The sequence below is a fragment of the Thunnus maccoyii genome, chromosome 12 (genome assembly GCF_910596095.1).
Source record: "Thunnus maccoyii chromosome 12, fThuMac1.1, whole genome shotgun sequence".
Lineage (NCBI taxonomy): Eukaryota > Metazoa > Chordata > Actinopteri > Scombriformes > Scombridae > Thunnus > Thunnus maccoyii.
In genome coordinates this window covers 15,684,438-15,707,326 of record NC_056544.1, presented here as the reverse complement: position 1 = coordinate 15,707,326, position 22,889 = coordinate 15,684,438, and the positions used below count along the sequence as shown (strand labels likewise).

Genomic DNA, 22,889 nt, shown 5'->3' with positions numbered 1-22,889 from the left:
TGATGACTCAAAGGACAGCTGCGGTTTTGCAGAAGAATAAAAAAAAACATACGCTACACATCATAATTTATCTATTTATTATACCTGCACCTGCTCGCAACCACCCCCCACCCCGGCCTCCCCTCCTCCCGCACAAAAGCACCTCCGAACATCATCAAGTCCAGCAACTCCAGAGAGAGACAGCAGCACAGTGAGAGTAGAGGAGGGAGGCGGTGTTTTGCAGTCAAACCGCAGCCAGCGCTGCTGCTGCCAGACGATAGCCGGCTATACTCTCATCTGGCACACACACACACACACACATACACATGCACACCGCAGCGGCGGCGCTTTGCGTCATGCAGGGGGGCTCATGATAAGAAACCTGTTACACACCGCACATGAGATGGCAGGCAGCCGCGCCGAGTCCTCCTCCGCAGACTAATTAGCGGCCTACTCTCGGATCGGGTGTCTTAATGAGGATATTGCGGCAATGGTGAAGGACAAGGCCGAAAACCGGACGCTTCAGTACCAGCAAACTTTGGTGAGTTTTCGATGAGGTCATAGATGATGTTTTCAGTCATGTGTATGTGTGTCATGTAGGGGTCTAAAGGATGCTCGGTTTGGTCACAGGATGGAGACACAGCTGCTGGTCGCTCGCTGGTGTCCCACAGGAGGAGACTGAGTGCAGCTTTTAATGAATATTCCTATAAAAAATATTTCAAAAAGATAATCTTTACTGGCTGTCAGGGTCTTTTGGTCTGATTTCCTTCAGTTGTTCAGCTGCTGTGTGTATGGTGTGTATGTGTGTGTGTGTGTGTGTATGTGTGTGTGTAATCACAGCTTCCTCTCCATTCATTCACCTTGATCCACAGGTGTAGCATCACTCTCAGCCTCTGCCTGCACCCACCTTCATAATTAATTCTTATCAATTTAGATTTCACCTAACCACGTCAGATGAATTTGTTCAGCTTGAAGAAATGCATGTAGCGCTATCTCTGATCACTTTATGGATGCCCTAATGGACCATTATGAAGATGTTAATATCCTTGAGATATAAGATTAGAGCCTGACTCTGCATGCTGAGCTCTGATGTATTTCGCTCACGTCCCATGTCTTCCTTATCTCCCCCATTTCTCCTGCAGATCTTGTCCCTCCTCGTGCCCCTCATCTATCTTCCCCTCAGCCCCTTCCTGTTTGCTAGAGCAGCCCCTTCTTCTTATGAACTAAAATTGGAGTGTTTCTGAATATTAATTGCTGCATGCACCAGTTTTCCCCACTCATGTCATAGCAGGGCTGACAGTGATACCCTGGAGCACTTCACACAGGGATATCTATATCTGCAGAGGCAGACAGACAGATTGACAGGCAGTCATGCAAACCAGTGGATTAAAGTGTCGTCTCAGCCTGACTTGTGTGGCTGTGACTGCAGTTTTCTCTCTTCTTCTGTCTTCTCTTCTTTCTTTGTGTCTGTGCACGTGTGTGTTTGTGTGAGTGCAGGACGTCAGTCAGTCCGTCTTCATGCAGCTGTTGTGGTCCCAAGACGTGCAGAGGTGCTTTTTCTGCTCTTGTTGGTGTGAAGATCGATGCCATGCTGTGTGTCTCAGTGTAAAGATCAATAGTAATGTAAAATGGCAGTCGGAGTCAATGTGGATTGGAACGTGCTGTCTGCTCTCTCCCTCTCCTCTGACCACAACGCTCCGATCAATGGCTTTATCATTCACTCCCTGCCTCCCGGTCCATTGCCCAAAAATAGATCCATGTGTGTGTATCTGCACATGCAAGCAATTGTGCATTTTGTGTCCTGATCGTTTCTAAGTACAGAGTGGCAGCACAATTCATCAAATAGCCTCCCTCAGGTGAAACAAAGCATCTGTGTTCTCCTCTTGGAAAACTGAATGACACATAGAGATAGATGACTACGAATTTTTGATCAGATAAATGAACGCTCGCAGAGGTTCCTCCAGGTGTATCCGCAGTCTAAAAATTGGATTCTAATGTTGACAAAGGGATCCTCCGTGTGTTATTGTCTGCCGTCAGTAAGATTCAGAGGATTTTCAGAGGCAGGCGTTTGCTTGAATTTTTGGCAGCACTGGAACACTGGTACTGTAGCGGGACAGAGCAGATGACATGGAGCAGATAGAGACAAATAGAGATCTGTCTGATAAGTTCTCCAGGAGGAAGCGGCACAGAAATGTCATCTCCTCATTCACAGCTATTGTACTAAAAATGACATTTTCCCTCAAGTATTTAAACATTTTTTTTTTGCCATAATCTTTTTTTAGAATCAGCAGCTGTTAGACTGCAGTGTTTACCAAGACAGTGGTATAAAAATAACCCTTTAATTTATGCCGACTGTTGGTTGTTGAGTTTTACTATCAGTGAACATTGCTGTGATATTCTATTTAGATATAATGTGGGTGTCATAAAGGTATCATGTAAACGAGCTCACAATTGAATAAGTTATATAATTACATTACAAATGGCCATGATCTAATTTCCCGCCGCGTAAAACCAACCGACTATTTGATATGTAAATTATTTCCATTCATACAATGTGTACAGTAGAATTAATGCTGTACTTTTCCACCACTGCACCGCACAGATTTCTTGGAAATTTATTGGAAAGCATTTCACAATCATCACTAACCTCTCTGAAGTTGTTCTCCAAAGGGAATAAACAAGCTATTTATAACAATTAAGGCTTTCATGAATAAAGCAGTGTGTGTTTTCATCTTAATAAGCTCCAAGTCTTTATTTTAGGCAGCATCTGTTATATTCTGGGAACTGTATGGTGATGCGGGAGTGATCTTGTGAACAGTGGCTGACAGTTGGAAAGCGACCAGGGTTGGGGCGCATGGGTCACTAGCTCCTACAACTGCTGCTGTCAGGTGCAGTGGCTGTCTGCCTCCTCACCGTCTCGCGAGATGGATGGATGAAGCAGGTGAAGCGGAGAAGAGGCAGGTCAGAGACTGATGAGAAAAGAGAGACATACAGAGTTGTGGTGCCTTGGTGTCAAAGTGTTGCAGCCCTCCATCTGAAGCCTTTTCAGAAGCTTTTTTCAGAGGTGTGGGAGGTCTGGATGTGTCATAGGGTTTGCGTGCGTGTGTGTGTGTTGTCTTCCAGAAGCGTAGGCAAATTTTGCAAGTGGGTACGCGCTATACCTACGAATATGTGCCCACCTATGTGTCTAAACGAGTGTGTTGTAAGTCTCTGCCGGAGCAGATGTTAGAGACAGCATGCTCATGTCCTTCCAGCAGCAGGAGGCTCAGGATTTGGCTTCTGAAGGGAAGTCATGATCCACCTGAAGAGGAAAATCCGCCATCCCCCCACCACTCACACACACACACACACACACCCTCTACACGGCACTGCAGCACCTGTGAAACAGTATACAGTACACATGCTGTCGGTCCTTATGAATGTATGCATGTGTGTGTTTATTTCTGAGCTGCAGTGACTATCACGACACACCACTGAGAAGATCCAATTCTCTCTCTTATCATATCTCTTTCTGTATGTCTAGGGTGGATTAATATTTAAAACCACATTACTGCCATGTTTTTACATAAAAATACACACTATATAATGGTGCAGGATAAGAAAAGACTGTGATATTCCCTCACTGAGACAAAATATTGGCAGCCGATTATTCTGCTATTGATTATGGACGTGTCTCCAGGCACAGGAAAGAGAAAACACAAAACATTTGTGTCTGAATCATTTGCTCTTTTACATGCTGAATTTGAGCCTTTCAGTGTGTAGGATGGATAGAATTGTGCATACTGTGCACACACATCGATATTCCCCATTGTCAGTATATGCTATGCAGCATTCGGACACAGATTGTCTCCTGAACAGCAGTGTGCAATCACACTGTCCACAGAAAACTGGACTCACCAGAGTGAGATCTGCTGCCTCGCTCTTTCTCTTTTGTTTTGTTTGCTGTAAAGTGTCACACACCAGTTGGGTTGGTAAATATCAGCATGCTGTTGGCAGTTTACTTCCATCACTTTAAAGGATTAGTTGGTTTTGGAATTAAACAGTGTTACAGTCTCATGCAGCTATCATGAGACATTTCCACGTGCTTTATAAAGAAAATTCAGATACTGCAATATAGATTGAATACCATATACAGTATATCCTCCCAGTATCGCAGCATCTTTCTCTCTCTTTGTCTCTTTTGTACACACACACATAAAAGTGCTGCCTCTTCAGGGGGGTCCAGTTCCTCATAGTCAGCATTCTGTCCTCTCTCCCACACAGAAGCTGGCTTGAGTCCATTTCAGGTCCTGTCACTTCCAAACAGTGCTGTTACCTGCACACAACAGAACAGGCCACTGCAGAAACTGCAGAAAGAAAAAAAATCTATCTCAATTCATTTGACTCTTAAAATAGACCCCAGTCCTTGTACTGTAAAGGGTGTGTTGACAAACTAAAGAGTTTCATTTCAAAATGGAATAACCGCCATTTGAGAAACATTATACACTTACATAATCTGATGCGCCAGATGGTTTGTTACACAGAACCATCTGAGAAGTCGTCCTTGGAAGCTGTTTGGAAAAGGAGTCAAAAAATACTTGGCAGGTGATTGGATGAACCATCTGTCTATCACTGTCTTACCTTGCAAGGCAGCTGGATTCACAAGAATACGGGATCCCGCGAGAATCCGCTGAAGCACATGACTTGAAGCCTGACAAGATGGATTCTCGCGTGATCTTGCAAATCCAGCTGCCTCGCACAGTAAACACTAACATACTCTGTTAGAAAACATTGGATGCAGGGCCTCAAAATGTATAACCTTTTAAAATAGCGGTGGAAGTATTCAGAGTAAAAACAGAAGTAGCAATACCGCAATGCAAAAACAGTTCAAGTCCTGCATTCAAAATGTTACTACAGTCCACCCACACAGGTGTTTTCACTCATGTTGCCTCCTAACAGTTAATTAACATCTCTTTCACTCTCTTTTTTGTTGTTGTTTTTTGTGTTGTCGCACCTTTTAGGGAGGGACGTCTTGTTGTTATCTATTTGTTCATTTCATTATTGGTTTAATTTATGAACAAATAATGTGATTATTTGTTCCTTACCTGTGTGGGTGAGGAGGGGCCTTCAAGTAGAAGTGCAGTATTATCAGCAAAATGCGTGTATCAAAAGTAAAATTATTGCATATGTATGTGTTATTGTCTTATTATTATGTCTAATGCATTAACATGTAAGCAGCACTTTAATGTTGGAGCTATTGCTTTATATTTGGTTCCAATTTGGTCGTTTAATCTATGACAATGTATCTTGCTTTACAAGGTGACCTTTTTCTTGTGTATTAAAAATATTAGCTTATATAGTAACTAGCACTGTAGCTATAGCTGTCAGATGACTATGAAAAGTACAATATTTTCCTCTTAAATGCAGCAGAGTAGAGATATAACATACTAGCATAAAATGGAAATACTCAGGTTAAGTTAAAGTAGCTCAAATTTCTGTTTAAAGCAGTAGGTAATATATAGATATTTTTGGCCACTTTGGGGCTGTGGGGCAAGCTGTAAACATTAAGCTGTAATCATTGTAATAATATCCCCTAATTAAAGCTGCAAGCAGCGATGAACGGGCCCTCGTGCCTCCATGCACGTCGGGCCACGACGCAATCGAAGGTCTTCTGTCACGAGCATGTAGATGTCATCAGACAATGCAAGAAGGAAATAAACATCACTTCCTTTGTCCACTGTTTTGCCCGCTGCTGGGGCTGCTTCGCTGAAATTTCGTATGGGGCGCTATTCAGCCAGTTTGCATCACTGATGGAATATTGTCATGTAGATGTGTTCAGGCCGGGACTCTTATCAAATATGTAAAGTTTAGTGCAGACTGGAGCATGTACAATAAAGTTATAGCAACTTCCTCTGTCATGGTGAAACATCAAATCTCAATGGTGCGAGGATGAGAATTTTCTGCAGGGTGAGACATGGCTGCCTTGCTCACACCTGTGTCATCAAAATTAAGCAAGTTTTGGGCTCAGTCACTTGAATTTCAATTAGTAAACAAAACTCTTGATGTGTTTGTGTGTAAAACAAATTAATTTTCTAATTTTCATCAAGTTTATTTTTAGAAAAGTAAAGACTTTTAACCCACATGACCTGGTCAAAGTTTGATTGACATGTGTACTGTCAGGTGTGCAGAGACAATAAGTAACTGCAGCTGGACACAGAAAAATACTCATATATTTGAATGGAGAGTGTGAGCGAACCGCAAGGTGCTTGGGCCCTAATAAAGGAAAAACTACAGTACAGAGCTACAAATTTTAGTTTTGATTTTATTTTTCTGCAGCACTTTATCACTAAACTGTCACTCTCACTCAATGAGCTCTATTCAACCTTACAATAGCTTACAATATCTAAACTGTTCGAGTTATTACAAAGTTTTTAACAACTTTTGTTCAGCACAGTGTCATAAGTCATGTATTCAAGTTTGAAGCTGATACCATTAACGCCCTAAGAGGAGATAGCGTTTCTTGGGGGTCCAAAATTGGCGCAAAGTCGTAATTTGATGGGCATATTGCGGACTTCCTGTTGGATTTAGGTCAGGGGTGTCATCATATGATTTGTAGGTCTTGATGAGACGAATAATTGAGTTTTGGTTCGATCTCTCTACGACATTCCTACGGGCCGTGGCGGCCATATTAGATACATAGGTGGTGCTATCGAGCACATTTTGGCACTTTGGGGGATAATTTTTACATTTTATCAAATTTTTCACCAGACCTGATGTGCATGGGTTGAAGTGGCGTAATAAGAAAGAAAGAATAAGAAAGAAACAAACACAACAGATACAGTAGGGTCTTTGCCCCTTTGGGGCTCAGGCCCTAATTAAAGCTGCAAGCAGCGTTGAATGTGCCCTCGCGCCTTTGTGCACTTCGGGCCCTGGTGCAGTCGAGGGGTTCTGTCATGGGCATGTAGATGTCTCCAGACCCGGGCTGTTTTCAGACAGTGCAAGAAGGAGATAAACATCACTTCCTTTGTCCACTATCTTGCCAGCTGCTGGGGCTGCTTTGCTGCAATTTCGTAGGGGGCGCTATTCAGCCAGTTTGATTGCACTTCTATGTGGCGTACGTTTAAATGTATATTGTTATGACTACTTGCTGGACAAAGACATGTAACTTTAGTTTTTCACTGTCATCTAACATTGCATGAAGGAGTTAAATATCATCTCCTGAGCCCACTATATGGTGCTAAAACACCCGTTAAGTGAACATCATGTCGCTGTATATCAACTGTAGAGCACACCTTGAAAATTTCATGTGAATCAGATGATGTTTGTCATATAAGGCTGAGTTGCTCACATCTGTGTCATCAAAACTGTGCAAGTTTTAGCCCGGTCACTTGAATTTCAATCAGTAAATTGAAAAGTCTTGATGAGTTTGTGTGTAAAACAAATACATTTCCTATATTTCATCGTCTATTTTTAGAAAAGTTAACACTTTTAACCCACATGATCTGGTCAAAGTTTGATTGAAATGTGTACTGTCACTGGGCTCTACAGTGTGAGTATTTCACTCGCATTTGCCCCTAAAAATAGATATGTGTGAAGTGGAGAAATAATTTACTCGCACACTGTGCGACTACAAATTACAACCATAACACTATATGAAACGCTAAAGGGATTTAAAGTTGAAACAACGGATACAGAAAGTGGTGACGCTCCTAAGGCTAGCGGAGCGTAAGCTGCAGCATGACTGGAAAGAAGCAAAACCAGTTAGCCTCCGCTAGCCTCTCAGCTAGCCCTGGCTCTCTGTTTGGATCCAACCGGACCACCAAGCCCTGGTTTGTTATTCAGGTGAAAGTGGGAAGAACCAGTGTGTCTGTCGGCCAGCTGAGTGAAGTGAAACCCGTGGAAGAAACACCGGGACCATCAAGAAGAAACAGTCCGTAGAGGAGCTGCTGTGTTCGGCTGCACACATAGGAAATCCCTCAGCTGACAGGATGTACCACTCTGTTTGGAAAAATATTTTACTCTCCTCTTTTTGGTTTATAACAGCGGTTGGCAACCAGCATATTAGGTGCATTACTGCCACCCTCCGCTTTGGACTATGAACCAATGATTAAATCCTACACATTAATCCTGTCTGTCTAATAAACTAAAAAACAAAACTGCTGCTCCACCCTCTTGGCAGGTCCATTAAAGTTTTAATGCTGTGCTCCGGAACTCCAGTCTCCCTGAGTTCTTCCTTCATATAGGCTATAGTCTCTCTTGATCATTAGTATTAGTATTAGTATTAGTATTAGTATTAGTATTAGTAATATATGATTGCATGTGTAATAGTCTCCTCAGCCAAGTGGGAAAAAATATGTGCATATATCAACATTGGCAATTGGCAAAAAGTAATCATGTTAAATAATCGTGATCTCAATATTGAACAAAAATAATGGTGATTATGATTTTTGCCATAATCGAGCACCTCTAAAAACAACATAAATTTTGATTTACATACACACACACACACACACACACAAAGAGTTTAAATATGTATGTGATAAATTGTAAAAATGAATGTAATGAATTGTTTTCTTGAAACTGTTACTTGAGCATTTTTCAGTGTGCTCCTAAAGTTATGTGTGCTCCTAATTTTTTTCATTTAGGAGCACATGTACTCCTTGAAAAAAAGTAAGCATTGAACACTGCTGTCAGATGTGTAGAAACACTAAGTAACGTTTACATTGTAAGGTGCGATGTAACACTCCAACTTTCAGGGCTTAAAAAATCTAAACCGTTCAAGTTATTACAAAGTTTTTAATAACTTTTGTTCAGCACAGTGTGATAAGTCATGTATTAAAGTTTGAAGCCGATACCATTAACGCCCTAGGAGGAGATAGCCCCCTTTGGGGCTCAGGCCCTAATAAAGTTGATATGAAGAAACAGTTGCTTTTTTGCACATCCAACAGACGTGGAGTCATGTTTCTGTCCACCTGATAAATGTCAGTCCAGTATTCACTCTCCTTTTAGCTCTTTTGTAGTCTCCACCAACTCTTCAGGTGAGTAGCTAAATGCTCCACTATGTTCACTTGCTCGTTGCTAACTTTGTCTGCTGTTGGTGGGCAGGTGGTGTACAGTGGGTTTGTCAGAGCTTTTCCACTCAAAACAGTTGCCTGTTGTGACTGTAAACAACGCTGATGAGAGTGGGGAGAGTGAACCAAAGCTGTAAAAAACACAACAAGGAGCTGAAAGACGCTTTAAAGCTCCGTAGAGGGGAGGAGAGCTGCAGAGTTGGATGATATCACTACCTTTTACATTACACATTGTCATTTGATCCTTTCTTAACAGAAAAATATTCATTAGTGCAATTTGTACATATAAATTGCACTAATGAATATTTTTCTGTTAGTTACTTTTCACCAATGACAACTCTTTGGTCTCTTTGAATCAAATATTGCCATTGGTGCATGGTTTATGTTAACAAAACAACATGTTACAATTTCAGTTTGTCTTTTGGTGTATTTTCCTCCTCTGACTCCAGATAATGTTCATTTTAAACCTGTTGCAAACGTCATCTCTGTGGATGAGTGTCATGGTGTATGCGAACAACCAGCTTTCCCCCCTCAAGTCTATTTCTGACAAGATGTCACTATCTCAGCTTGATCCTTCAGTCTGTCTGACATCACCCGCCAACCCCTCCCCGATCCTTTGTGCTGCTTTCTACTAATATAAGAGGAGTGTGTGGTGGTGTGTTTTCACTTGTCTGGGTGTCACGCGCATGCACGGATCTGCTCGACAACATCAAGGTTTTCCATGTTTACCTCAGTGTGTGTGTGTGAGCTGTGACTCATAGGTAACTATTCTAAAAGCAGCCTTTGCTACCTATATTAATGCAAACATAGACAGCAGGATGAGTCAAGTTTGTCACTTCCTCCTCTAATTCAATTTTCAGTCTTGTCCCTGGAGGCCACAGGGCCCAGATTACCCAGAGTGCTTTAGTCCTCCTGTTATTTCCCTGGTCTCATCAATACACACTCAGCACACATAGAAGTAATCACACTACAATGGTATGTTGTGTCTCAGTAGTGATGGGCTGCCACTCTCACATGCGACAAAAAAAGGGGGAGATTAAAAACGTCATATGAATATGTATTAAAAACAAAAGGTTTAGCAAGGATAAGAGATTTCAGTATTATAATGTCAAATATTTGTCCTTGCTGTCTCCCCACAGTGAATAAATTATCCTGCAGTGCCTTGGGAATAGCTGAATACTAAAGAACTTTTATCTCATCTGTTGTGCAAGGCTTGCACATGGGCTGACTTAGAGAGGTTGCAAAAGAGAGGGATGTAGCAGGCACAGCATTCAAGTGGAGGGTCTTATGCAATAGAAAGTTTAGCACTCTTTCAATGTGACTGGAAAGTTTTCATCTGGTGGGTGAAACTGTGCAGCAAGTAGTACTGAAGAGTAAGTTGCAGTAGAGCGGCTGGAGGGGTGAAAATAGTATCACATGACATCATCTGTCATGGTATACTGTATGTAGTTTTGTTTTGCTACATTGATATAAACTGTGATCTAGTTAATTTTCTGCCAACTCAACTGAGAAAGATAAAATAACCAGATATAACCTGAGAAATAAGCAGATGTCTGTTTTTGGCTAATAAGACCCATGTTTGGTTTTATTCTCATTAATTGTGGCCATTCTGACTGTGGGTCATGCTAACTTTGCACTTACTACCTCTTTCACAGAGGCTATCAGGGCAAGCCTCCAAAAACTTTTCAGTTTTTCATAAATAACTTCCAGCACTTGCATGATATGATATGCTACGATACAACTGTATTGTCAGCTTACACTGAAATCCATTTTGCGTCCGTTGGCAGAATGAATTATCTCCAAGTCAGACAAACTAAACACAGCCCACAGGATTAGTTTCTAACTGCATAGGTTTACATGTGTGGGCTTGACAGCTTGCTACAGAAGTTGTGGCTTGTTGAAAGCTTTAGGCGGAGGACGAACAACATGTTAGTCTTTCTGTCAATACTTTCCTACTTTACCTGCCCATTTGTTCCTTCAATTAAGACGCTAATTTATAGTACTAGTGAGTATTTACAGCAGCAGGACAGTGTATATAGTATGTTGGATTGACTCATTGGGTCATTGATGTGTTTTCAATAGTTTTTAGACACCAGTGGAGATCTACAGCACAGAGGAATATGCTATATCAAACTTTGGATGCACAGATGATACTTGGTAGTGTGGTCTTTTAATCAAGAACATCATCAGACGTTTCCTTAAGGGAGATATTAAGACTTGTGAGTGATTAAAAGCTTTTTTAGCCTGTCACAGTCAGTCATGGTGGCTCCTACTTGCTCATTCCTTCTCAGCTCCACTCAGATTTTCTCTCCTTTTATTTTTGTGCCTGTTTTTGGCTTTTCTGGCTCCAGGGTGGATTTGATTCAAAGATTGGCCCCAAATGATACAAATACATTAGATGAATGGATGTTAAATTATCTCTCAGTTTTTGACACCAATTTGTTTGCAGTAAAACACATCGTTTCACACAGCATGAAATGACTTCACACCAAACTGGAACACAGCTAACTGTTGGCATTACAGTCTATGAAAAACCATTCAATAGCAACCAGTGGGAGGCAGGAGTTGAACTGGTAAAGAGGGTTGCGACGTGGGAGGTAAACTGACTAATGTAGATACAGAAGTTGCTCTTGTGGGAGGTAAACTAGTTACAGATAACAGCTCATTTAACCCACAGGGTCCCACCTGCTGCTCTCCCAGGTGGCCATGCTCCAGATGGCCAGTGATTGCTTTCTCACAGGCCCAAGAAAGAAACACTAACAGGCCCCATTTATACACTTAGTGGGCGTTTGTCTGGTGCTGGTGTTTGGTTTAAGTGTGTCTATATTGTATGTGTGGATGCATGAAAATTTTGTTTGCCAGCACACAAGATTGGGTAAGAAAGTTGAGATTTGATGTTACTGTCACTCAGTTTCCAATGTTGAATGTGCAGACAAATCAGGAAAACCAACAGTGTCTGTCATTGTCCTGAAGTATTTCATTGGTCAAGACTTTTAGAAGTTGACACTAACATTATTCTCTTTTGACGAAGATGAAGCAGACCTTTCGTCTAAACTGTAATGTCATTTTCAGGGTTTTTACAGTCTGTCTGGATTCTTTGTTTTGACCGTCATTTTGTTTTTACAATCGAAAATATATCAGAAATTACATAATGACTTACTGAGTTTTAGAAATTAGGCGGACCGCCACAGTGTGAAGGTCGTGTTCACTTTGCGTCTCGAAGCCACACAGCGCTGGAATACTAATTTTCGCCAATGCATTTTTTCATCTCAGCTTTAAGACCAAACGGGATACACTTCAATAAATAGATCTGAAGAAAGGCAGACAGAGGAACACTTGAAAGCAAAATTGATCAATATTTGACGTAGTTGAATTTGACGTAGTTCAATTATTTTGTATCCTACCTTTTTATGTCAGAATGAAAGCAGAACATTTACGATAGCGCAGAAAGACATTTGGTCAAATATGTCAAGATTTGAGAGCCCATTTTTTCTTGAATAATTTAGTTTTTCACTCTGACACTCACTCAATTCTTTATTTTCTCCAACATTTAGCACGCCACACACATGCACACACTGTCTCCTCTGCATCTACCAATTTCACTTAATTGACAGAACTTTTCAACCTGTTTACATCTCTCCTCCACCAGTATATGTTTCTCCACACAGCAGATGTTAGTGTTTTGTCAGCTTGGCACCTATCTGCAGTTCCCTCTGGGATTTTATTGTGGCTTATAAATGAGGCAGCACTGCCATGTGAATGTGATGTATAGCTGTATCTTGCTTAAAGGCTTCCCCAGCAGGTTGGAGGTTAAAGTGGAGCGAGATGAGCATCCTGACAGCATGGTCCTCTGTGCTCGTCAGTCAGACTGAACCTATACGGCTGCTCTGCTTTCCCTCTGCACCTCCCTGTTCATGCGAGCAGAAAAAGCGAGTCTGGAGGAATCGTGATGCCCATCTCAATGAGAAGGGGTGGGGGTTTAGTGGGATAAAAAGGGAGGTGGTGCACAGAGCAGTGGAGGAGAGATATAGCAAGTTGAGGAATATGCAGAAACCTAAAAGGGACCGTTATTTTAAAAAAAAAAAAAAAAAAAAAAAAAAAAAGGGGGAGAACAGGGACAGACTTGAGTCTGGTGTCGTCATGATGCTCATCTTAATGCACCTGTAGTATGCTAGAGACCAGTGTTTGAGGTGGGAGGTACAAAAAAAAAAAAAAAAAAAAAAAAAAAAATTGACCTCATGCTATACTATCAGTACTGCTGCTAGTTACATTTCTACAGTATGACATCTTTCTCACTACGGCAGAGTAATTTTCAGTTGAAAAATTGACAAAGCATACTTCTGTTCATTGTGCCATTATGTCAGGTCTTCACAGTTAAGCACAGACTTGCTGCAGAGTATCCAGTTGTAATGTAATCTTGTGATTTCTCAGCACAAACCAGAGAGTGTTACATTACCACCATCAAATGACAGCCTCTGCACAAAAAACCTCAGCAAGAAACGTATAGCTAGGGACCTTCAGATTAGCTATTCAGACAAGACCCAGTTTGTAAGCGAGAGCTTTGAAAAAGCCTTTATTAAAAGTCATGGCCACATATGGCTGCCAGTGAACTGTCATCTCTTCGATTTGGTGTTAGGAGCAGTCGCAGATGAGTCATTTTCCCGCTGGACGGCAGAGAAAGTCCTCTTAGTCAGGATCACTTCTCCGCTTGAGACCAGAGTCCTCTGGCTTGAGGAGACTTTCCTCGCTGCAGCTGCAGCTCTTCCTGCAAGAGATTTGTTTACATTAGTGCTTATATTATCAAATTTGATAAAGTTATCCGAAATGCCAAACAATCTATAGTTCCAGCTCCCCCCCCCCCCCCCCCCCCCCCACATGTGAGGATTTGCCACTTCTTTATACAATTGTAAACCACAGGTATTGTTATACATCATGCTACTTGTGATGAGCAGTCTGCTGTTTAACATTTTGTAGACTTATTAGCGGCAAAGAGTCATTAAGAAGAAAGAAATTAGTTGCAGCCCTGTTTAGCATTTTTATGGATTTACTCACGTTGCCGGTGGCACGGTTGTTCACAGGAGTTTGTGCTGCTTGGATAGCACACTGCCGTAGCACAGTGGATGAACACCTGTAAAAAGATTGTTGTATATTGCATACTGTTCAAGGAAACTACAGTTAGGTTTGTCATTTAATGATAATGTTCATGAGTTTTGAGAAACTGTACCGTGTCCTTCTGAGGAGTAAAGGTGTTTTGATCCACAAACGTGAACATCTTAATGATGAAACGTTTGTGGTGCATTGGGTAATGAAGGCCAGAGGAGCCGTCCACAGGCACCACGGTGGTCAGGTAGCGGTCATCATTGTAGGGACACCTGTAACCAGCGACAAAACATCCATAACCACAACAAACTAATAGCAGAAAGTTATATATAGTGCTTTTCAGTTCTCCAGTCATCTTTGTGTTTTATATACCCGTCAACCAGAAGGTCCCACTGTGGCAGGCTTTGAGAATTTGGGGTGGTCGTGGCCCAGCAGCGTTCCAGGTTCAGGACGATGTTTGGATCCGACCTCTCCAGGATATGCACCTCAATATACACCGGTTCTCTCAGCATTTTAGTGATTGGATAGTCCTCTTGAGTGTAGAAGGAGTGATATGCTGCCTCCTCTGGAATAGAAATAAGTCATTTATTATACACTTGAAATACTGCAGTAAGCTGGTGTTGTAAGGCTCTAGTGACACTCACCCTCCACACATCCCTTTGAGTGACACTGTCCGTTGCCCAGTCTGAGCTCCACTCTGAGGGGTCCTGCAGCAGCGACCGGCACAGGTGGAGGAACAGCGTTCACCTCCATGACAAGAGCCTCTACAGCTGTACTAGAGTATCTACACTGGAACAGCAGCCTGTGTGCAGAGATCAGAGGACTTACATATCAGGAAACCTCAGTAGGTCACAAAACTAATAAGGCAGATTGATTTCATATGAACTCACTCAAAATGGCTGTCTCTGGTGATTGATCCTCTGGGGCCAACTCCCACTTCATATGAGGAAGATATGTGGTTCTCATATACCACGTAACTCTCTTCCTCCTGCAGGAGAAGAACCAGTGTTTCGATACGTTAGCTGATGAGAAGTTACAAATTTTGACAATTTGGGTCACTAATTGAGTAAAGCAGCCAAAAATTCTGTAATGTGATGCCACCAGGACAGCCCAGTTTTATCATGTTAGAATTGAAAGCTAAGTGCTCTGGTAGCCAAATGGTTACTGCACATGCCACATAACTGCAGCGTCTCTGGTTCGATCCCAGCCATTGACCTTTGCATGTCACATCCATCTCTTCACCTTGTTTCCTGTCTGCTACTTCACTATCCTCTAATTAAAAAAAAAAAAAAAAAAAAAAAAACCTTCAAGTTGGACAATTTGTCACCTTGAGCTGTAGAAAATTGACATTTCTCCTCTGACATATTGTATTGACAAGTTAGTCCATCAGTTGCAGCCTTAAACCATTATATTAAGGTTTTCATACATCTGTTAAACCCAGACTTCTCCACCCACCTTGATTGTGGTACCACAAGTAGTCACAGGGAACTGAAAGATGACAAAGGCAGAAGTGCTGCCAGCAGGGCTGCAGGAGTCATCATTCGTTTCTAGCAGGCTGACTGAATCCACATCTATGTGGGGCAGAGTGGCATCTCGAGCTACGACCAGCACAAACTGGCCATCCCTGGTACACTGCACAGTCACTGTGATGAGAAAATAGATGAGTTTCTCTGCTGCAGTAGATATTTCTCACTCCCCATAAAACTTAAGAGGCACTAGAAACTACATTAGAGAGCACAGTTACCTTTTTTCCCATAGTAACACTGACGCCCATTAAAGCAGCAGTTTATGTTTTCACACTGTTCAGCAGTGATATCTTGAGTTCCACACTGGATCTTCTCACCCTCCTCCACCTGACACTCATCAAAGTGAGCTGCAGGTGTTGGAACGTTCAAGTGTTGCTGAGGTGGCTGAGAAGGAAGAGGAGGTTGGTGTTTTTGCAGAGGCGCTGCCCAGCGATGCTGTGCAGTAACATCACAAACCAAAACAACAACACCAAATAGACACTTGAAAAGCTCCATTATGGTGTCAGTGACTACACAACACTGCAACAACAGCACCTATGACTCAGATGCAGGCTTTATACATGATTGATTATATGCAGTTTCCTAAGAACTCCGCCTCTCATAGTTAAGAGTCAATTGTCTGCCAGCCCTGCAGAGTTAATCAGCTCGGAGCTGACAGGTGGAGCTCATTGTCTCTCATCTGTCTGAAAAGAAGTCGTTACATAACTGATGAGTCAAAGATGAGTGGATGTGTTTTTTTCCCTGAAGGAGACTCGAGGAAAGCTGTGAATTATTTGGAGTTCTAAGCTGCAGGCAGTACATTTTCTGACACCTGGTTGTGTTTACTCTGAGTGTGACAGAGTTTCAACTTCAGCGTGTTAACAGAAACTGACTGTTTTTACTGTGACCCGATATTACATTTATTTTATTTTTAAATAAAATTAATATCCTGCTGCTTTACATCTTATTAAACAGACATTTCTTGTGCTCCTTCTCACTTGCCCTGCCTGTGTAAAAACACTCTCTCTCTCTCTCTCTCTCTCTCTCTCTCTCTCTCTCTCTCTCTCTCTCTCTCTCTCTCTCTCTCTCTCTCTCTCTCTCTCTCTCTCTCTCTCTCTCTCTCACTCACACACACAGATGTATGGGCGGTACACCCAGGAGCTGGGTGTGTATGCCAAGGAGGAGGCGGCCCGCCTACGGGATGGGGGGGTGCGGGATGGCGGAGGACTGCGGAGGAACACCAGTGTTCGTAGCCGTGCTGCGGATCTGCTGGAGTATGAGAAAGACCCCTGTGCAAAGTGCCAACGTAAGTAATGATCACTCAACTAGCCCTGAACCGTCTTCAGAGTCTGCTTTAGATCCACAGACAAAGCGTACAGGTAATAAAACACACAAACATGTTCTGAAGGTCAAACCAAAGCGGTATAATGTTCACAGATCTGGTGTGTGTAGGCGGCCTTAAAGCAGCCTCGTGGAGCAGATTGCAGCACTCTGACAAGCATGAAAGTTGTGTAAAGACTTCTTAAAGTACAGCAGTGCGACTACCTGACACAAGGGAGCAGGAGATGATGTGAACACGATTAAATGTGACTGATCTGATCAATGACCTCCAGCCAATAGGGCTGTCTCAATGTCAGGCAAAGACAGCCCCCTCTGCTGGCTGCCAATGGACCACCGCGTATACGTCTATGTGTGTGTGTGTGTGTGTGTGCGCGAGGAGATATTTGCTTTGCTGAGTGTGTGTATGTGTTTTTGTTTGTGTGCCCAGAACTCTGATCTGTCAGATTATTTTATGTCTAATCGTCCCAGATGACTGCAGATAAGACACCAGAAGAGAGCTCCACTTCAGACTGATGTACTCAACAATAATGGAGTGACAGAGTGTGTGCATGTGTACATCCTCTAAATGTGCTTATTTTTATTTGCACTTTGTATTTAGCCTTCATTTATGTAGGTTACTGACATCAAAGGGAGTATTTTTGTAAGTCAACAGAGCAGAAATGCATTTCAGGTCAGTACACCCAAATTAGAAAATGTACATTTTTTTTCTGCTGTTGAAATGATCCGCATTGAGTTCTGTGGATTAGAGTAGAGTAACATTGTTTTTGGCAAAACATGTCGCTGTTGCAATTTTTGCAATGTCATTTTTCAGTGCACCACAAATTAAATTCCCCCCGCCTCTGTTGTATTGATGTGGTGGGAAAAAAAACTCAAGAGATGAATCTTAAAACCTGGATACATCAAACCTAAGTCATCTTCCTGGCTAGATATTACTAGTCTGAGTGAGAAAATATGTTTTCTTGTCGAGTCAAGTCATTTTTTTTAAGCAAAAATGCCAAAAAATACCAGCTTCTCAAACATAAAGATTTTCTGAATATGAGGTGGTTTTCTTACCAAACATCTTGAGGTTCTGGGCTGTTAGTTGGACAAAACAAGCAATGTGATTGGCATTTTTTACTATCAAAATGATGAATCAATTCAAGATATTTAAATATCCATGCCTAGATTTGGGTGAACTTACCCTTTAAATACAAAGTCAATAGATAAAGTCTTAACATATATTAGATAATCTCACAAAAAATAAGAGAGAAGCGACAGGAAGGAAATGCAGTTTGTTTTTACACGTGTTTGAACGAGTGAAACAGCCTGCATGGCTGTTTTCCAAGATCCGTCTCTTTGCCCTTGTGACTAGTGATCTGATTAAAGCTCGATAAATTGCGCCATAGGTGAAAGCTACACTATATCAACCCAGCCTTGCTCGCTGGCTGTAATGGAAGCCATTTAAAACAATCACTCTCAGATCACAAGCCAGCCAAAGTGATTTGTGCGCCCGCTGTCTGTGTGCTGTGTGTGTGTGTTTGCTCGTAGATCAAGAGGTGTTTGTATTTTTAGACTCATCTTGTAGAGAGACGCTCAGGCTGGACTGGTTTCTGCAGTTGTCTTGTTAGGTAATGTGTAAGGAGAGAATCTTCAAATTTGGTGAAAGTGGGAGTTGTAGTGTTTTCCTCTCATGTATCTGTGTGGGAACATCATCTCTGTGGGTGATGGACTACGAGTGTTTGCCTCGGTTCAGATCAGTAACTGGAGCCGCAGCTTTTGAACAAGGCAGCCTACACATGCAGCTAAAGGCTCCGCTGCCGGTCGTGATAGAGAGCTAAAAACATGCACTGCCTCACTGTGTTTATTTTGACTCACGGAGTGGATCTTTTGCTACTCAGATCTCTGTCTACCAGTCTACCAAAGCCCAGCATCAACGTGTTGTGTCACATATTATGGTTTGGCTGTGCGTTCAGTGATTGTGCACCTTAAATATACTGTGTATATTTAAGGTGCATATATATATATATATATATACACACACACACACACAGAGTATATTTAAGGTGCACAATCATTGAACGCACAGCCAAACCATACTATATATATATATATATATGTGTGTGTGTGTGTGTGTGTGTGTGTGTGTATATATACATATATATGTATGTATGTATGTATATATGTATGTATATGTGTGAAAAATCACCTGTGTTTTTAGTATTAATCCTGATTACAGCTAGTTGGTGTCAGGTGATGCAATGCAGGACTAGCAGAGGTGGAGAAAATGTCTGGCGACGGATGTGATTTTTATAACAGGATCAGGAGAAGACATCTGTGAACTCCACTGAGCCTGCGGATGTGATCACTAGCCAAGATGCACACGGAAGTATGTGGCTTTGCAGGTGCCAGACAAGATGTGTGTGTGTGTGTGTGTGTGTGTGTGTGTATAAGAGAGAGGCATAAAGAGAAAGCAGCTGTGGGAATGGGAATTTCCACAGCTTCTTTCACATGGGAATATCTAATGAACTGTGAAATAAAAATTATAGATCCAATTGAAGAACATGCCAGCAAATCTGCACAGATAGATTTATCTTTAAATATTTCTCTGAGACATGTCCCTTTTTCCTAAAGGGAAACTTTGGGATTTTTCAACCTGGAAACCTTTTTTCCCATCATTTTGTGTCTAAGTGGCTAATGGACACAACAATTCTCGAAATTGGTCCAGTATTGAGCTTCAGCCAGCAGCCATGAAATGGGCTGCAATGTAATCTGATGGGGCAATAGCACTTGTCAATGTATGTCCACTAAAAGTGCTTTATTTTGCCACCACTGACAGGCTCAGATTGTCGTTATAGGTGTATGACAACATTATGGAAAGGACCATACAGAGAAATAAAACTTTTTTCTTTACCTTTTTCTTGATCCAGCCTGTTTGTTATTGTGTCTAAGTCTCGCCCTGAGAGTTGATTTACTGAGTAACCAGTACTGAGTTACAATACATGACCAATTTCAAAACAAAAATAGGGTCCAGGTTGAAAAATCCTGAAGTTTCTCTTTAACTTGGTGTGTGTCCACTGTGTGGTTTACGTGCATGAGTGTGTCTGCATGTGTATGTTCTGTGTGGGCAAACTGCCATTTAGCAGGTGGCCTGACTGCCGGGCAGCTTGCCACATCATGCACACCGTTGTGCCCCACCTCCCCCAGGAGACTCAGCATCCCACTGTGGCCTGAATCCTGCACCACGGAGCCTCTCTTCTCCCGTTCAGTCATTATGTACATAGCAATGTCAATTCAACAACAATATACTGTATTTGTGAACATGATTATGATGGTTAAGTATGACTTGTTGTGCATTTAAGGAGCATAGTGATAAATTATTATTTTTTATTTATTTATTTTATTTTATTTTATTTTTTCAGAACTATTTGTCTTTCAACATTTCAAGACAGAATAGTTTGATATCAGTTCAGCCTTAAATGATAAGATTGGCATAACTCTATATTTTTTAATTTTTTAGCAAATGTTACTCAAAGAGGAGAAAGTAGTGCATTTTTGGGGACTATTTCCAGCTGTGTATTAATACACATTTGTTGCACTAGTTAGTATTTAAGGCAGGTGTATGTGGAATCAAAATGTACCTCAATGCTCATCTTCAACATATTGGAGGATCTTAACTGGCATGAAACATGATGGTTCCAGCTTTGCTGATTTTCTTTGTTTAATGTTATAGAAAACTGAATATCTTACAGATGTTTGGACTTTTCATGACGTCACCTTGAGCTATAGACAGTTGTGACAGGCAGTTTTTCGCTGTGAGAAAATAACTGACAGATAATTGATGATAAAATAATTTTTATTTGCAGCCCCACTTGTCATAAACTGTAGCAGTGTGGCTCACTGATGTTACTATCTCTGTCTGTCCCGTCATCTTATCCCTCTGTCATCCACACATCTGTCGCTCTCCTGGTTCCTCCTAAATGTTGAGTTTTCTCCATGGCTAACGTCACTCAAGGTATCTCGACTGTAATGTTTTTATAAAATGTGGATCTGGCAAATGTGTTAGTAGCACATTTTTAGCTTCTCAAGGGACGAGCACATCTATGAATGCTCTGGATATTGAAGTGAATTCCAGGCTTTGGCAGTGTCCGCAGACAAGAGAGAAGAAATGAGTCCAGTGATGCTTCTTTTAGCTGACCTAACCCAGAGTTATATATTATAACGTAATGGTAGAATTATAACCATGACCTAGCTTTGTTTTGTCTCATATTTGAGGTGGATAAAGATAAAGTGATGCTCTCACTCTCATCAAATTCATAACCAATAACCTCCTTCAGTTTATCATCCCCGTAAATGCACAATATCTCTCTGTAAACTCGACTCTCTGTGTTTCAATTCCCTGCTCTTACGTTTTTATAAGGAACTGGATTAATTTACACAGCATGAAAATAACGGTTTGTTTTTAGCCTCTCTTAAATAATCCTCATAAATATTCAGAGGATTAATGTCAAGTCGCAACTTATAAATACTTGTCCACAAATTTATTTCCAGTAGGTTAGACTAATGTCACAGTCCTTTCTCAGATTTCCTCCAACAAAATGTCAGAAAGCTTCTGTGAGTCTGAACGAAGATAAACAGAAGTGACAAACTCACACCAGTCCTCAGGTCTCTGCACAGGCCTCTAGTTTGATGATTGTCTCATATGAACCCTCTCGACCTCTCAGGTCATCTGATACTGGTCCTCTAACCAATTCCAGTTCAAACTAAACATGAAGAAGCAGCTTTTGAGCACTTTGAGAGTCTTTACAGGTTGAAAACATTTATATTCCCCACTGCCTTTAGCTAAACGTTAAGGATTCATTATTTTTTTACTTTAGTATGTGTAATTTTATATCATGGTTATTCATTATAGATCATATAGTAAATAAAATAAGTATAGTAGTATCTTCTCTGGGAATTGGCTTTTGCAGAAATTGACGTGTAAATAAAATAACCACACACTAACATCTATTTTTTACAGAGCCCCCAAAGTCCCACAAGATATTATTTATTTATTTTCTCTTTTGTGCACAAAATATTAACTATTACTATAATTGTGCACATAAAATACTATCTTAGCCATCATAGGGAATGATACGGGTCATAAGATCCTTACAGGAACTTCTGCAAACAATATATTATGGTTAAAGTACAAAGTTAAAAAAAAATGAATTAAAATAAAATAAAAATTGTTATCTTTCAGGACTTCGGGAGCTTTGTAATTTTTGTCTTCTCCAGTTAATCAAATACAGGACCAGTCGAACGTTTGGACACACCTCTTGAATGGTACCAAACGTTTGATTGGTACCGTACATGCAAAAAAAAGTTTCAAATCCAATACGACCACAAATCAGTCCTCTTCAATGACTTACCTAATTTAATATTAAATGGATTGCTGCCATGGTAGAAAAACTCTCCAAGGCTACCGTGTGCTACCATAAAACAAGAAGGTGCTGGACGCTCACATGGTGTTATGTTCTAAATCTCAGGATGACCTTGGTTGAATTTATATCATCTTACAGTATATATTTTATCATATTATCCAGCTGTATACTAGACTTACATCATTTCTCGTATTTATTTATGGTTTTATCTTTTTTAAGGTTTCTATTTGTTTAATTTGTGTTTCAGTGTTTTATTCTGTATTTATTTGTTTGACCTTTTTAAAGCTATACAGTTTGAAAGTGCTTTGAATCATATTTGTGTATGAAATGTGCTGTTCTCGACTGCCAATACCTACTGTATTGCTTCTTTTTTCCTTCCTCTTGACAGTGCTGGTTCTCTCAGTCTCACACAAAAAAGTATCTCTCTTCAGTCCCATCTCACCTTGAAGGTTTATCTCAGAGATTTTACTTTTGCTTTCCCTTTGAGTTTTTCTGTCTCTTTCTGCCTCTGTGCC

The 22,889-nt window shown here is 41.1% G+C and overlaps 2 protein-coding genes across 2 annotated transcripts in view; one reads left to right on the top strand and one right to left on the bottom strand.

Moving 5' to 3' along the window:
- The first annotated feature begins 216 nt into the window (after positions 1-216).
- clcn2a (chloride channel, voltage-sensitive 2a) overlaps positions 217-22,889 on the top strand; it is a 39,794-nt gene continuing 17,121 nt past the window's right edge. Inside the window, exons 1-2 of the mRNA XM_042428595.1 lie at positions 217-520; positions 16,772-16,940. Of these exons, the coding sequence (XP_042284529.1) occupies positions 470-520; positions 16,772-16,940 (220 nt within the window). The 5' untranslated portion in view covers positions 217-469. The remainder of the gene's footprint in view (positions 521-16,771; positions 16,941-22,889) is intronic.
- LOC121908520 (zona pellucida sperm-binding protein 4-like) lies at positions 13,575-16,203 on the bottom strand. Its single transcript, XM_042428597.1, has 8 exons — positions 15,874-16,203; positions 15,585-15,772; positions 15,020-15,117; positions 14,774-14,931; positions 14,502-14,694; positions 14,254-14,401; positions 14,082-14,157; positions 13,575-13,794 (listed from the first exon to the last, which is right to left on the bottom strand). Exons 1-8 carry the CDS (start codon positions 16,148-16,150, stop codon positions 13,643-13,645), a joined length of 1,290 nt encoding a protein of 429 aa, XP_042284531.1. The 5' UTR covers positions 16,151-16,203; the 3' UTR covers positions 13,575-13,642.